Genomic DNA, 16,409 nt, shown 5'->3' with positions numbered 1-16,409 from the left:
TAGAGTTGGTGTGCCTTTTAACCTTTCACCTAATACACTGTATATTTCAGCAGTGAGTCACTTTTCATTATCTGCCAGCAGTTACCGTTGTGCTGGATGCACATGCACTCGGTTCTGCTAAACTGGTTTTAATAGTAACAGCAGTATACAGATGTGAGTAAGTATGTGTCTCTGGCCAGCACTCATCAGACTCCACATTATCCTGATCTGTTCTATAGTAACGTTAGCCTCAGACTCTGCTCACAACACACGACTTCATTGAGTGCTGAAGCATTGCTTTAACCCCGGAAGCTTGCTGCATGTGTGGAGCACCACATTTGAGGAAACTCTCACCTCTCCAGCCCACACAAATCAAGATTTTAGTTATTTCTTATGCACAACACAAGGAACTAACATTCTTTTAGAACTGGAATTAAAACAGTCCGGAATCTCATTAATTGCTGTCAGAGATAGTACAGAACATATTGCACTTCGATCGACGAGAACCCAAACTCTGTATTCGTGTTCCAGCAATTTCTGGATGAATTCCACATTGCTTGTTGTTCGGGAGATGTCATGTTCATTGGGAAAGTGTTGAGCTCTAGTCAGGCTTAGGAAAATTCCAGTGCAGTAACATTTGCAGTACACAATGAGAAAAATCTGGCATCATTCTATTGCAAAGAGCACAACTGAGTGACATGCTCCGTATTTACTGCCTGACACTTTTCACATTTATCTGGACAGTTTGAAAATGTGAGAAAGGGCATGTCTTCATTTTTCGGTGTACATGCTATGAGGTGGCATAAGGAAGGGAAGTGTGTCTGTGGTGTCTAGGAAATCACTCCTGCGTGTGAAATCTAAAGTAAACATGAAATAGAATTTTTATTAACACATTAAAAATACTTATCTTCTACCGCTTATATGCAACGGACCTACAATATATTTGGTCTTTAAAAACCACACAATGTAAATATGGAATATTTAGAAAACTTGATATATAGCTCACAGATGGGCATACGTACTAATTGTACATATAAGTGTATGTTCACATGGAGGAAAAGGTCGCGGAAACCTTTTCCACCTTGTGAACATTCTGCACGGCTAGCTGCGACAGGATACCGATGAAGCATCATGGCTGAGCCAGCCGCGGAATCCGCAGCAAGATATGTCATCTCGCTTCTTTTTTCCGCTACTAGCTAGTGGGAAAAAAGTGAGCGGCTCCCATTGAAGTCAACGGGAGACATTTTTGCAGGTGAATTTTGACGCAAAATTCACCTCAAAATCCGTGTGAACTAGCCCTTAGGGCTAGTGCACACAAAGGGCTAGTTCACACGGGGGAATGGAGGCGGATTTTGACAGCGGATTTCACCTCAAAATTCGCCTCCATACAATCTTGGTCTATGGAGACCACTAGCATTCTTTTTTCCACTATCGGCATGTTGCCGATAGCGGAAAAAAGAAGAGCTGCCCTTTTTTCAGGCAGAAGCCGCAGCTCGCTGAGCTGAGCAACCTCCGGTGTCGGCCCGTTCATTTGAGCCGACTCCGGAGGGGAATCCGCAACTGCGACGGTCATGGCAGGCGGGTTTTGACCCAAGAGTGATGTGGCTCCCCTCGTCACGCTCGGTGCCAAAGTCCGCCCCACCGGCCCCCGTGTGAACGAGCCCTAATGGTGGACTAATATCTCCAGTTTAATCAATAGACCATATGTATCTGGATAGCTGTCCACATTTGCCATGTTAAATCTCTATGCATTTCAATCCTCATGTACAAGATAAGGGGCATATCAGGAGGTTAATGTACAAGAAAGCAGTATACATTGGTAAGCTTACCATGATGTGCCAATTCCCACCGTTAGGGCCATCGGGAATGCAGAGAACTGAAAAGGGACAAAACCTTTATTCTATGGACACCAGCGGCACATGAACTTATAGTGGAGTCTGTTGGGCTTTGTCACGGTATATGAAATTGTACCATGGAATACATTCTGCGCTTTTTTTCCCCTGTAAATATGATGAAATCAGTGGAGTAGGCCCAAAATGGTGACATGGATGTGAACTTAAAGATAAGGATTATGTGACTAGCGCCATTATATTTTCCGCATAAAACAAATTTTCTAGAAGTCATACATCTATATTATATTGAATAATAAGTAATATGATGTGAAAGAGACACATTTTTTCTGCGTTTTACAGCTGTTTATTTTGTTGGATGGAAACATTGACTGATGTTTTGTTCAGTGTCAAGTTGGCAAGTCTTATTCAGTTGCATCATTCACATGTTCATATACCAGAATGCATCAGATTTTATTATGTCCATCTGTGGGATCAAATATGAGTCCATAATCTAGGACCTGCGATCATTCCTCAGTGTACAAAGTGTTTGTGTCTAAAGTTACATTTACAGTAATGGTCAGTCATTTAGGTTACACAGGGACTGCTGCTATTCATAATTCCAAACAGCCTGTCCTATAAGTATCCTGTCATATAAGTAACCTGTCCTATAAGTAACCTGTCCTATAAGTAACCTGTCATATAAGTAACCTCGCTTCTATTCATTCTTTTCAAGGTCTGGGAGCGTGGCACACAATTGGCATGAAATCTACAACTTTGTGGAGACACTCACAGAAAGATTTGTAAGGTAAAGTCAAGTTTGATATTTCGGAACATTATATAATTTTAGCTATGCTTTTTAGGCTACATGCAAACGACTGTGGTACTATGGCACAGACGGCCCATGAATAACATTCATTTGCCACCCGTGCCTCCATGACCCATTCTCTTCATCTAGTGACAAACACCATCAATCCATGGAAGGCATATATTACCAATATCGCACAAGAAAATCAATAATTTTTTTTATTGCCATAAATTACAATGTCATGAAGTAAAAACACAAAAGACAAACAGCAAGACATTAAAATAAATATAGAAATATTGAGTGTGTGTGTGGGGGGTGGGGAACTCAATGTACTGTCTCAACTGGTTTAAAACACAGGCACTGACATATTATCTCAAATGCATATTAAATGGAATCTCAACATAATCTCTATAGTATATACTGTAGCATAAGCAGTATTTCACCCTGGTTAATGTAGCATGTTACACATTCGTTATGCAGTATCATACTGACCTCTTTGCAGTGTAACATGGTCCCAGGCAGACCCTGCCATCCACCTCAGATTCCATCCTATTTTAATTTCACTTTCCTACCATTAGTTGGGAAAATAGAGTCCAGAGACTGTCCAATGGGAAAGTTACCTAGGTCTTTCCTTTCTAGCTAATATGCAGTTTACTCCATTTTACTAGGGAAGTTTTGTCTCTATAGATGCAAGAGGGGTTCACAGTGAGTAGAGGGGATGGTTCCTTTCTCTCTTCACACAGTGAATGCAGATGGAAGGGACTGATTCTCCTCACAGACCCCACACATGTCTGCAAACTGATTTCTCTGTGCACATGACTGGACATTGTACAAATCCCACATCATATAATGTAAGCAAAGTCTTTTATGTACTTCTGTCTACTTCTGTCTGGCTGTGTGATTACAGCTAGGATATTATTCACAGGCAGCAAGCAGCTAGGGAATTGGCGAGGGGGGAAGACTGCTCCTTATTGTACTCGACCAATGTAAGAAATGTGGTAGCCATAAAGTCATTATTAGCAGCAGAAAAACTGATAAAAGATGATCTATGAAGACTTAAGCCAGATTCAGACAAGGATTTTTGGACTGGATTTTGACACGGAGGCTGTCTCAGAATCCAGGCCCCGTCAGGAAAGGGCATGTCGCTTCTTTTTTCTGCGAACGGGAACAAACTGCTCACGGACAAAGGAACCCATTGAATTCAATGGGAGGTGGTTTTTTGAGCCGGATTCTTAGGCAGATTCTGCGTCAAAATCCGGTTAAAAAAACCGCGGCTTTAAGCCGGGGCCCCACGGGCCAGAACGCTGTGATTCACCCGCCGCGAAAACGCCACAGGAAAAATTGGGGAATTGTACAGTAACAGCAATGTGGAAAGGATTCATGCGAATTCCATGCCCACTTTGGGTTAAAATCTGCAGCGTGTTCGTATTTTGTAAATCACAGCATGTTAATTATATCTCATAGATTGTAAGCCCTCGCGGGCAGGGCCCTCTATCCCACTGTGCCAGTTGGTCACTGCTAGTATTATATTTACTTGTATATTTTGTGTATTGTATGTAACCCCCAAATGTAAAGCACCATGGAATTAATGGTGCTATATAAATAAACAACAACAATAATAATAATAATAATAATATCTACGGAAACGCCAGCAGCTTTCCCATAGATCTAATGGTAACAGAAAGTCCGCAGAGGAAACCTCCATGAATTTTCTGTTCAAAGCGCTGCGGGAAGAACCGCAATGCGTTTCACCCACGGGTGATCCCGCTGCGCTTTAGCGTGGAGTTTCTGGCCCTTGGGGCCTTAGCCTTATACAGTCATAGAACACACTTCCCATCAAGACTCTGCAGATATTTCAACTTTTCATGAAAACTCCTTTAGGCCGGGTCCCCACTCTTAGGCTGGTTTTTGCCTCAGCTTTTTAAAGTCACTGCAAAGTGGATGGGATTCTAGAGCATCTCATCCACACATTGCAGAAAAACATCAATGCAGCATGTCATTTCTACCTACAGAAACGCCAGCGGTTTCCCTAAAGTATATTACAAGTAGAAATTCTGCAGAGTAAACTTTCTGTGACAAGCACTGTGAGCAAAACCGTGATACGTTTCATCTGCGTTTTTTTCCGCTCCACTTTTTGGCCATGGCTCGCTATTAGCCAGCCTTAAGGCCTTTGTACATGGGCATAAGAGGTGAAATAGTGTTCTACTTTGCCTAATATAAATACAGCAGCTATCAACCAACAGGTTGCATATTTTTTACAGGTCATTGTCCATGTGAACAGGGAAGTGCTCCTAACAATATGCAAACTGGGAACAAGCAATTGTCTTAATGATCATTTGTTCCCATAACTTTGCTTCAGGCAATGCAAAAAACCCTTTAAGGCGTGTGCCCCACATGGTGTAAACAGTCGAGTGAATCCCATCCACATATTGCAGAAAAATATGCACAGTGGAAGTTCTGCAATTTTCAAAAATGTTACGTTACACTGATAGTTTCCCTATAGGTATAACTGAAGCAGAAATTCCGCAGAGGAAAACTTTTGCGTTTCCGCTGCAGTTCTACCTTCAGCTCTTTTTAGCTTTGGCCCACTACGTGGGGCTTTGACCTAAAAGTGATAATCGACTTGTGATATTGATGTGATCTGTGTTCATGCTGGGCAGAAGTAAGGCTTATGCGAAAGAAGCTTTGCACTGCATCACACAACGTGAAACTGGGTCCTTTTGTTCAACGGATAATCAGTACAGGACTGTATGTGAATGTGAATAAGACATTACCCATCTCCCGCTTTAGAGCATTGGCACCTTCAGCTGAGCTAAGTATCTATAGGGAGTCAGACGGAATAGCTGTTAGCTAAACGAGCGTTCTAAAAGAAATTTTGAATCTAAGGCCATCTATAGACTAAGGGGCTGTTTACACTACCATTGAATATCTGCTACAATGGGGTCTTTTGGAAAAAAAAATGGACGCCTAGCATAATGGACATTAACAGACACAGACTGATTAACAGATTGATGCTAATGTGTTTTTTTTAACTAATCCATTCATCAGATAGTGTTTGTAAATGTCCGTTTTTAAATCGTATTTTTTTTTTTTTTGTTCTCCATTCTGAGCATGGGCAGATAAAAACAGACAGCATAACGTACGTTACCATCCATCATACGTCCATTAGCCATAAACAATAGTGTTAAAAAAATAAAAGTTACTTATCCGTAATAAGTCTTCACCCTGTGTTATTACGTCCGCCAAAATAACAGACCTGTGACGGATTTGGTGAAAACGAACACTAACGGATCACAGATCAAATCTCATTGAAGTCAATGGGATTTTTAACAGATTTTTGATGGATCTGTTTGTGTCCATTGTTAATGTTTTCTGATAGATGCTTTCAATGGACACTAACATCGGTAGTTTGAAGGCCCCCTGTTGCAGAAAAGCTCCTTTTTTGTTGCAGATTTTGCTGTGTTCTTTTGAGCCAAACCCAGGGCTGGGAAAAAATCCAAAAGGAATGGGAAATATAACAGAAGCTCTTATGCCCAAACCATTCCTGGCTTTGGCTTAAAAAACCATAGCAAAATCTGCAATAAAAAAACCATCTTTTCTGTGATGTGGGGCCTTAGCTTTAGACCCCTTTGAGCCTTATGTTGTGCTTTTCCCCTGATTTAAAGGGATCCTATCATTCAGACACATTTTTTTGTATGTACCATGTCGAAATAGCCTTAAGAAAGGCTATTCTTCTCCTACCTTTCGTTGTCTTCTCTGCACCGCCGTTTGCCTACAATCCCGGTACTTGTCGGTATGCAAATGAGCTCTCTCGCAGCACTAGGGGTGGGCCCCAACGCTCAGACAGCCCTGGGGGCGTCCCCAATTCTGCGAGAGAACTCTCTCCAGCGCTGCCTCCATCTTCTTCAGCAGCGTCATCTTCAGCCTCTTCTTCCGGCGGTGGCTTGTATCTTCCAAGTCTCGGGCCTTGGGCAGAGCCAACAGGCCACGAGAAAATGGCCGCTTACAATACTGTGCAAGCGGCCATTTCTCATGGCCTGTGGGCATGCGAAGTTGGCTCTGCCCAAGGCCCGAGGCCTAGAAGTTACAAGCCACCGTTGAGTGAGTGTGTGTTCTAGTAGACATCTGATCTTTGGGGTCCTAACAGTCTAAAATATCTAAGAGATCAGTGGGGTCTAAAACATAGGGCCCCTGCTGATCAACATTTTGAAGAGGCCATGATGCTTTTGTGAGCGCCCTCACCCTTTCACTATTAACATTGCACAGATCTGTTTTATAGTGACCGTGCAATGTTATTACAGCCTGTAATAATAGTGCATGGCTGATATAAAATAGATGGGGTGTGATGTAAATAATGAAGGGCCCCACACAGTGTAGTGAGCTTCACTGTAGCCCCCAAACATTATAATTTGCTCCATGGTTGCCCCCGCACAGTACAATTCTTTCCACAGAGGCCCTCACACAGTATAATATGCTGCACAGTAGCCCCACACGTTATAATATGCTCCACAGTGACCCCACACAGTATGTTTTGCTCCAAAGTGGAACCCAAGATTCCCTCTTAAGCCACTTCAGACGAAAGCCACAAAATTTGTAAATATTTGTAAGCTTCAAATTAATTTTAGTTCTGTTATATATTGGGGCCGCTTCAGACCACAGGGTATAATAATTGAAGGGGGAGGGGGCAGGGGAGGTGGTTGAAAATAACAAACACTTATACTAACCTTACCTCACCTCTCCTGGGTATCTTTGCTGCATCTGGCTTTCTTCAGCATCCTCCTCACATTTCCAGCCAATGACTGAGCTCAAGCACGCCAGTCTTCACTGCTGGGGCCTGTGAGTGGGCCTCAGCCATCACGTGGGGCACTCTGATGACCCCACGTGGCGTCTCGGGCACGTGACCTCAGTCACTGCCTGAGAGGGCCCCGAATAGGATTCTGGGAGCAGTCGGTGTGCCAGGAGAGGTCAGTAAAAGTATTTGTTTTATTTAATCACCTTCCCTGGGCTGGCTACTATTGGAAAGGGACTCTGGCATGTACACAATGCTGGACCCCCTTCCATTCACAATATACATAGCGTTCGGGGAACCAGGCTTTGCCCAATCGCTATCACCTGTGCTGCAGGGCTCCGGCATCTCCAGAAGGCCCGGTACTAGTCCAGTCATTACACCACCCGTTACCAGACCTCCACTAATGGAATGGACCCACCGGGGATTCACCAGTTCTCCTGTGGGCCAGTTGGACCCTGTAAGTATGTCCTATATATTTCCCATTTCTTTAGTAGCCTTGCAGGCTTTTGTTAAAAAAAATGCAGCAAAATCAACAAAAAAGCTGCGTTTCTGCAACGTGGGAGTTCAGCCTTACTGTTTATCTTGCCCATAGCTGTAAGTTTTTGTATTGTAGCTGTCGTTGCTGTGTTATAGTTTGCATCAGGAAGACAATTATCCTTGTGGTTGTGTTGTGTCTTCAGTTGTTGCATGATGTGCATATCACAAAATATGCCAAATTATTTATTCAGCTTTTCTGCTTTACTTTCAACTAAGGACAAATAAAAGTGTTTTTCGTACCGGGCCTTTAGTCTAGTTCTGAGTCAGCTAATGCTTATGTTCTAATTTCTCTCTCCCTTCAGAATCCCTTACATGACCCTATTTGTGTCCAGTGATCAGTAAACAGCATTCCTGCAGAACTATGTAATTGTATTGCTGTAGAAATGAATGCACAGAGTTTGCCTATTCCACTCATGGACGTAAGAGCAGCCTAAGGACAAGGGATGGTCAGTTAGGACAGCTGAATTTGATAAAATGAAGCTGGAGTTTCCGAGGTCACATTTAAAAGCAACTTACTTTTTAATAGAACAAAGGGAAAAATGTATTTTCATTGCAATAAGGAATACTTGTATTTCCATGCTTTGTAACATTACTTTGTAGAAACACGCGACATGTTGACATATGCAGCACATTAGTATAAAGCTATTGTAGAGCAAAAACTACACAATTTTGCTGGAACAGTTTTAGGATCAGTTCTGTATGGTGGATACGCTGTTATGGACAGTTTTGGGTTGATTTTTTTTTTCTAAGCCAACACTATCATTGCACTTCAATGTGGAACTCCTGCAAAACTACACCATTGGATAGGTCCTTGTTGATCCTTATGTAGGTATTGCCTACCGTAAGCACTATAATATGACACAGTTCAGGGTCATTATCAGCTTTACCAGGGCTGGGCACTCAAGAACACAAATTTTTATCTTAATAAGGTGTAAGGAGTTAGTTGTGTTTAAGGATGTCCATAGCCAGTTACTCCTGGAAAACAGAATGGCTTTGTATTAAAAACTATTCTTCTGTGTCATGTCAAAAATGCTTCTCAAACCAATAATAGTTCCTTGTAGGGGCCTTTACTAGGAGCAGAAACATACCTTTGTGACTACAATCTGATGAAGCAATGCAGAGCTAATCATCTTTTTATGAATATGCAAATCAAGCTAATGTGCAATGGGTTTCATTTTCCTAATTTGCCCACAGACAGCTATGACAAGGGTAGTGTCAGGGTTCTCAATTCAGCTGCTATACTTTTAAGGTTACCGTGTCAAGTCCAAGTTCCCTGGTCTTGTCCAATTAGTTGCTGAGGAGGCATGTATAAGACCACTCCCTCAGGACCCAAGCTGATTGCTTATTTAGTTTCTAGTTTGGCTAAACCTGATCATGTGTGCATTGGATTGCTTCATTCTGACCCCTTGGCTTGTTCTCTGACTATTTGTTTGCTGGCTGATTCTGTCATTGACTTACCTGTCCGGACTTGACCCTTAGCTTTCTATTGGATATTGGTTTTGTCTCTTGATTCTGCCTCTGACCACTTCTCCAGGTTTTGACCCCTTACCTGGACCATTATTCTCCTGTTTCTGATCAATCTTGTAAGTTAATTGTAGGTTCTGGTTTGGTGTCAGTTAGTTGAGCATTTATTACCTATTCAGTTACTGGTAGGCAAATTCTGCAAAGTCCATTTGTCCTAGCGGTTAGCGCTGATGAAGGCGTCTGGGGGGTCTGTCTCTGGCTCACAGTGCTGTACTGATTTTAAATAGCTTGTTCTTCTGTTCTTCTTTTATCAGCTAGCTCCTGTTTTTAAGGTTATTTGCCGTTGCATCTCAAACTTAACTGGTAGACAATAAAAAATGTAATTCACTGTTAAAGGGGCGACATTGGACAGCAATGACTGATTTACAAAGGGCTCTTGGAGATCTAGAAGTACATCAGACCCCATTCCCGAGGGCACTTACAGACTGATTTGCATATCCATAAACTATGATCATCTAAAAGGCCCTACGTGGTACTATTATTGTTATAGGAGTCATTTCAGACCTGACAGACTCCCTTTAAGCTAATATGATTTAAATAGTAGTAGTGAAGGCCACTTGGAAAGAGGTAAAGAGTAAGGTACTTTTAAAAACTGGGTGCAAAACTTCTCCCCAGATCTCTTCTTTAGCAGCATATACCGAAGGCAGTGTCGAAATAAGAGGACATGCAGGTCGATAGCATAAAACATTTATTTATAGACAGATCCTAACATCCTTGTGTCCTCTAAAAACAGGAAGTGCTGATTCTGCTATATGAACAATGCTTCAACATGGATCAATTTGACATCTCATTTCTAGTGGTTTAGACAAAACATTTCAATGTTTCATTTGCGTTTTGCCGTGCAGGAAATGTAACATGCTTCATCCTGGTGGTGTTGAAATAGCCACAGTGGTGTTGAAATAATAGTTGTCCCTTGTACAAAGGGAAATCTTGGCACCATCTGCTTTCTGTTAGTTTATATCTATAATTCATATGTAGTAACCGATGGGTATATCCTAATGTCATTGCTTGTAACCATAAAATTGTTTGGAACCACTAAACTGCCAGCATAACGTAAGAAGCTGGGCTTTAGGATACCAAACCTCTGCATCATACCAATGTGGGCCACCAGTATCTTTAGGAATCAAAGTTTGAAGATGTCTGATGTTCTAATGAGAAGTCTGGGTAGGGACTCAGTTGCATGCGCAGTGAAGTAAGATGTTCTGACTTTAGGATCACTACGCACAATGTCCATGTGCAGTTTCTCACTGGATTCATTTCAGCAGATGCTGTTGGGGGGAGTCTTCAAACTTTAATTGCTAAAGTTACTGGCAGTTACCAATTGGATGATACAAAGGTTTGAGACCCTAAATCCTAGCTTCTTAGGATGGGTTCACTTTAAGGTCAGAATACTTTGGGCTTATTTCAAGATGAACCCAAAATAAGAACAGTGAACTTGTCAACCATTAAGATATCGTAGACAAACAATATCTTCTAAATATCCATATACAGTCCTATGAAAAAGTTTGGGCACCCCTATTAATCTTAATCATTTTTAGTTCTAAATATTTTGGTGTTTGCAACAGCCATTTCAGTTTGATATATCTAATAACTGATGGACACAGTAATATTTCAGGATTGAAATGAGGTTTATTGTACTAACAGAAAATGCGCAATATGCATTAAACCAAAATTTGACCGGTGCAAAAATATTGGCACCTCAACAGAAAAGTGACATTAATATTTAGTAGATCCTCCTTTTGCAAAGATAACAGCCTCTAGTCGCTTCCTGTAGCTTTTAATCAGTTCCTGGATCCTGGATAAAGGTATTTTGGACAAACAATTCAAGTTCAGTTAAGTTAGATGGTCGCCGAACATGGACAGTCCGCTCTCAAATGATCTGAAAACAAAGATTGTTCAACATAGTTGTTCAGGGGAAGGATACAAAACGTCTCAGAGATTTAACCTGTCAGTTTCCACTGTGAGGAACATAGTAAGGAAATGGAAGACCACAGGGACAGTTCTTGTTAAGCCCAGAAGTGGCAGGCCAAGAAAAATATCAGAAAGGCAGAGAAGAAGAATGGTGAGAACAGTCAAGGACAATCCACAGACCACCTCCAAAGAGCTGCAGCATCATCTTGCTGCAGATGGTGTCACTGTGCATCGGTCAACTATACAGCGCACTTTGCACAAATAGAAGCTGTATGGGAGAGTGATGAGAAAGAAGCCGTTTCTGCACGTACGCCACAAATAGAGTTGCCTGAGGTATGAAAAAGCGCATTTGGACAAGGCAGCTTCATTTTGGAAACAAAAATTGAGTTGTTTGGTTATAAAAAAAAGGCGTTATGCATGGCGTCCAAAAAGAAACAGCATTCCAAGAAAAACACATGCTACCCACTGTAAAATTTGGTGGAGGTTCCATCATGCTTTGGGGCTGTGTGGCCAATGCCGGCATCGGGAATCTTGTTAAAGTTGAGGGTCGCATGGATTCCACTCAGTATCAGCAGATTCTTGAGAATAATGTTCAAGAATCAGTGACGAAGTTGAAGTTACGCCGGGGATGGATATTTCAGCAAGACAATGATCCAAAACACCGCTCCAAATCCTCAGGCATTCATGCAGAGGAACAATTACAATGTTCTGGAATGGCCATCCCAGTCCCCAGACCTGAATATCATTGAACATCTGTGGGATGATTTGAAGCGGGCTGTCCATGCTCGGCGACCATCTAACTTAACTGAACTTGAATTGTTTGTCCAAAATACCTTTATCCAGGATCCAGGAACTGATTAAAAGCTACAGGAAGCGACTAGAGGCTGTTATCTTTGCAAAAGGAGGATGTACTAAATATTAATGTCACTTTTCTGTTGAGGTGCCCATACTTTTGCACCGGTCAAATTTTTGTTTAATGCATATTGCACATTTTCTGTTAGTACAATAAACCTCATTTCAATCCTGAAATATTACTGTGTCCATCAGTTATTAGATATATCAAACTGAAATGGCTGTTGCAAATACCAAAATATTTAGAACTAAAATGATTAAGATTAATAGGGGTGCCCAAACTTTTTCATAGGACTGTATGACCGAATATGCTCAATTACAATGTCCCTTAGTTTTACAATGTGATAAAAGTATTGAGGAAAATCTTCTAAACTATTATTACTCACAAGTCTTAATAAATTGCAAGGCAGAACTTTCATAGGTTTTACATGTTTTTCTAGCACATCATACAAGTGCTTAGTTACAATTGAAATTTGGGAAATGTGGAGGCAAAGTCAACATTTGTTCTATGTCATGTCACTGAACAATCTTTGCAGGATACATAATCTGCTGAAAGGGGATCACTGCCTTCAGGGAGTGCCATTACTATGGTCTGAGGTTATGAGTAGTGAATAATATGTATCAAAGTAGCATCCACATAAACGTCTAAATCCAATATTTTCCAGCAAAACATTGCCCACATTGCCTCAGTTGGTTGCAATTTTCATCAGTAAGCTTTTAACATCTATGGCCCTGTTGCCATTCACTGTAGTCCTTCCATGAACCATGTTTAGTAGGTAATAACCCCTGCACATTGGGAATACTACACAATACCTCATATTTGGATATTTGTTCTGATCGTCCTCTAGCCATCACAATTAAGCTGTTCGGAGTTGTTCAAATCCTGACACCTTTCCATTTAAAATTTTTTCAGTACATCATCTCAAAGACCCAACTGGTAGCTTGCAGCCTCATACATCACACCTATTGACTGGTGTCATAGATACAGATTGCTTTTCATTTCACCTATCTGTGTTACTAATGATATACCTAATTGGTGCACAGTATATTAAAATATTGTGAATAAGAAATCTAAGTTCCCCCGGTCATATACCTATGACAACACTTATATTCTTATTTTACTTATTTAATTTATATACATCTCCCTATATTATAAAAATGAATTTCTGTCTGTCTGTCTGTCTGTCTGTCTGTGCTCTAATGCGAACCAAACGACTGGACCGATCTTCACCAAATTTGGTACAGAGATACTTCAGATATCCGGGAAGGTTTAAGACGAGACTCCAACTCGCTCGGACGTACAGTTGCTGAGATACAGCATTTCAAACACAGTGCCCCCCCCATTAGCCAATACAAACCTGCAAGACTTTCACTCATATTCCAACTGCAATACACACGGTCACTCCACATGCACAATACAACACTGATATCCAAACTGAGATACACGCATCAGAGGATTAGATACACAGATCAGCACACAGTATCACACACCAGAGGATTAGATACGCGCGTCTGCACACATTTGTACACGCCATAGGATTAGATACACTCGTCTTCACACAGTTCCACACTCCAGAGGATTAGATACGCGTGTCTGCACACAGTTGTACACGCCATAGGATTAGATACACGCGTCTTCACACAGTACCACATGCAGTAGGATTAGATACGTGCGTCTACACACAGTTCCACACGCCGAAGGATTAGATACGCGCCTCTTCACACAATACCACACAGGGAAAGATTAGATACGTGTGTGTGCACACAGTACCACACTTTGGAGGATGAGATACATGCCTCTGCACACAGTACCACAAGCCAGAGAATTAGATACGCGTCTCAGCACACAGTACCACGTGGGGGAGGATTAGATACGCGCGTCTACACACAGTACCACATGCCATAGGATTATATACGCGCGTCTGCACACAGTACCACATGCTGGGGGATTGGATACATGCGTCTACACACAGTTCCACACACTGTAGGATTAGATACGCACCTCTTCACACAATACCACACAGGGAGGATTAGATACACGTGTCTTCACACAGTTGTACACGCCATAGGATTAGATACACGCGTCTTCACACAGTACCACATGCAGTAGGATTAGATACGCGCGTCTACACACAGTTCCACACGCCAAAGGATTAGATACGCACCTCTTCACACAATACCACACAGGGAGGATTAGATACACGTGTCTTCACACAGTTGTACACGCCATAGGATTAGATACACGCGTCTGCACACAGTACCACATGCCGTAGGATTAGATACGCGCGTCTACACACAGTACCACATGGGGGAGGATTAGATACACGCGTCTGCACACAGTACCACATGCCGTAGGATTAGATACACACGTCTACACACAGTTCCACACTCCAGAGGATTAGATACACGCGTCTGCACACAGTTGTACACGCCATAGAATTAGATACACGCGTCTGCACACAGTACCACATGCAGTAGGATTAGATACGCGACTCTTCACACAGTACCACACAGGGGAGGATTAGATACGTGTGTGCACACAGTATCACACTTTGGAGGATTAGATACATGCCTCTGCACACAGTACCACAAGCCAGAGAATTAGATACGCGTCTCAGCACACAGTAACACACGGGGGAGGATTAGATACGTGCATCTGCACACAGTAGCTCACGCCAGGGATTAGATACACCTGTCTGTACACAGTACCACACGCCAGAGGATTAAATACACGCGTCTGCACATAGTACCACATGCCGTAAGATTAGATATGCACGTCTGCACACAGTTTCACTTACCGGAGGATTAGATACATGCCTCTTCACACAATGCCACACGGGGGAGGATTATATATGCACATCTGCACACAGTACCACAAGCCAGAGGATTAGATATGTGCATCTGCACACAGTACCACACCAACAAGGATTAGATACTTGCATCTAAACACAGTACTACACGGGGAAGGATTAGATACAGTTTTACTCCAGGTATCCATAACAACTGATCACAGGTTTTTCACTGATATCCAAAATGAGATACACATAATCATATGACGCTTATGGACATACACACAAACCACATACAAAATACACCATTGCAAAATTGGACAATTCTTATGGGACCACTACACAAACATAAAATGTAATATACCCATGCGAAGCCGGGTCCTCCCTCTAGTTTCATATATATTTCATAAGAACAATAAGAAACTTTTGCCTGAGCTTACTGCAAACATTTTGAGGTGTTGCCAATGGTGTGTTCTTGGGCATTTGCTTGACAAATTTTTTTCCAAGGATGTTGTTTGACCAGAGAAATACTACAAAAGAATATTGTGCGCTAGACTTTTTCTACAGAACATTTGAAGGGGGATTCTGTTTAGCTTTGACTTTCATGTACCTGCTGCATTACTGATATAAATGCCTTTTTATGTTCGCAAAAATTAATTCCGGTAAAAAGAAAAAAATTCTATAAAATTGATGTGTACTACTATGGTAATTACAAAGGACTACTGAGTATTCCTTTTATTTCTGATTAGGTAATAACTGGTTCACTAATGATGATTGAAGCATATCATACCTCTATGGGCAAAGCCATCATATGTTCATTAAATGTCTGTTTTTCATCTTCATTCACCTAATTGCTAAACAGATAAATTGAAAAAAATAAAAGCAGATGTAATGTAATCTAATTTTAATTGGAAGAGCCTATTGTAAGCAAATAAGAAATTAAGAATTCATTTAGTTGTACTATTAAAACACATCAGATTAAGGAGGATCCGTGACCTGAATATTTTGACCCTATTTAAGGGCAGAATATTATTATGACAGGTCCAATGGGCTATTACACACAATTTTCTGTAGCATTTGTATAATAGCTTAAGAAAGAATACAGACGGACTGATAGTTAACGGTTTGCTGTTTCCTGATCCTCCTAGCCCATCTCCAGGCTCTTAGTACTGTGTATAGCTGCCTATATACAATCATTGACAAAAAAGATAATGCACCAAGTAGAAGTGGTTAGAATCAAATGAAATGTGTGAATGTCATGATGATATATGTGTGTAATCAGAGAAAACTGTACAATAGAAAGAAGGCCCTAGTACCTATATACCTGCCTGTAGCCAAGATGAAATATTGTTGGCCATGTAGGTTTGGTATCCTGCAGCACTTGCCCTACT

The 16,409-nt window shown here is 41.5% G+C and overlaps 1 protein-coding gene across 1 annotated transcript in view; it reads left to right on the top strand.

The window, feature by feature from the left end:
• ANTXR2 (ANTXR cell adhesion molecule 2) overlaps nt 1-16,409 on the top strand; it is a 155,668-nt gene that overhangs the window by 8,682 nt on the left and 130,577 nt on the right. The window contains exon 2 of the mRNA XM_075283884.1: nt 2,545-2,616. Within this exon, the coding sequence (XP_075139985.1) occupies nt 2,545-2,616 (72 nt within the window). The remainder of the gene's footprint in view (nt 1-2,544; nt 2,617-16,409) is intronic.

This window comes from Leptodactylus fuscus, chromosome 1 (genome assembly GCF_031893055.1).
Source record: "Leptodactylus fuscus isolate aLepFus1 chromosome 1, aLepFus1.hap2, whole genome shotgun sequence".
NCBI lineage: Eukaryota > Metazoa > Chordata > Amphibia > Anura > Leptodactylidae > Leptodactylus > Leptodactylus fuscus.
The sequence above is the reverse complement of the archived record's forward strand: the minus strand, read 5'-3'. Positions and strand labels throughout refer to the sequence as shown.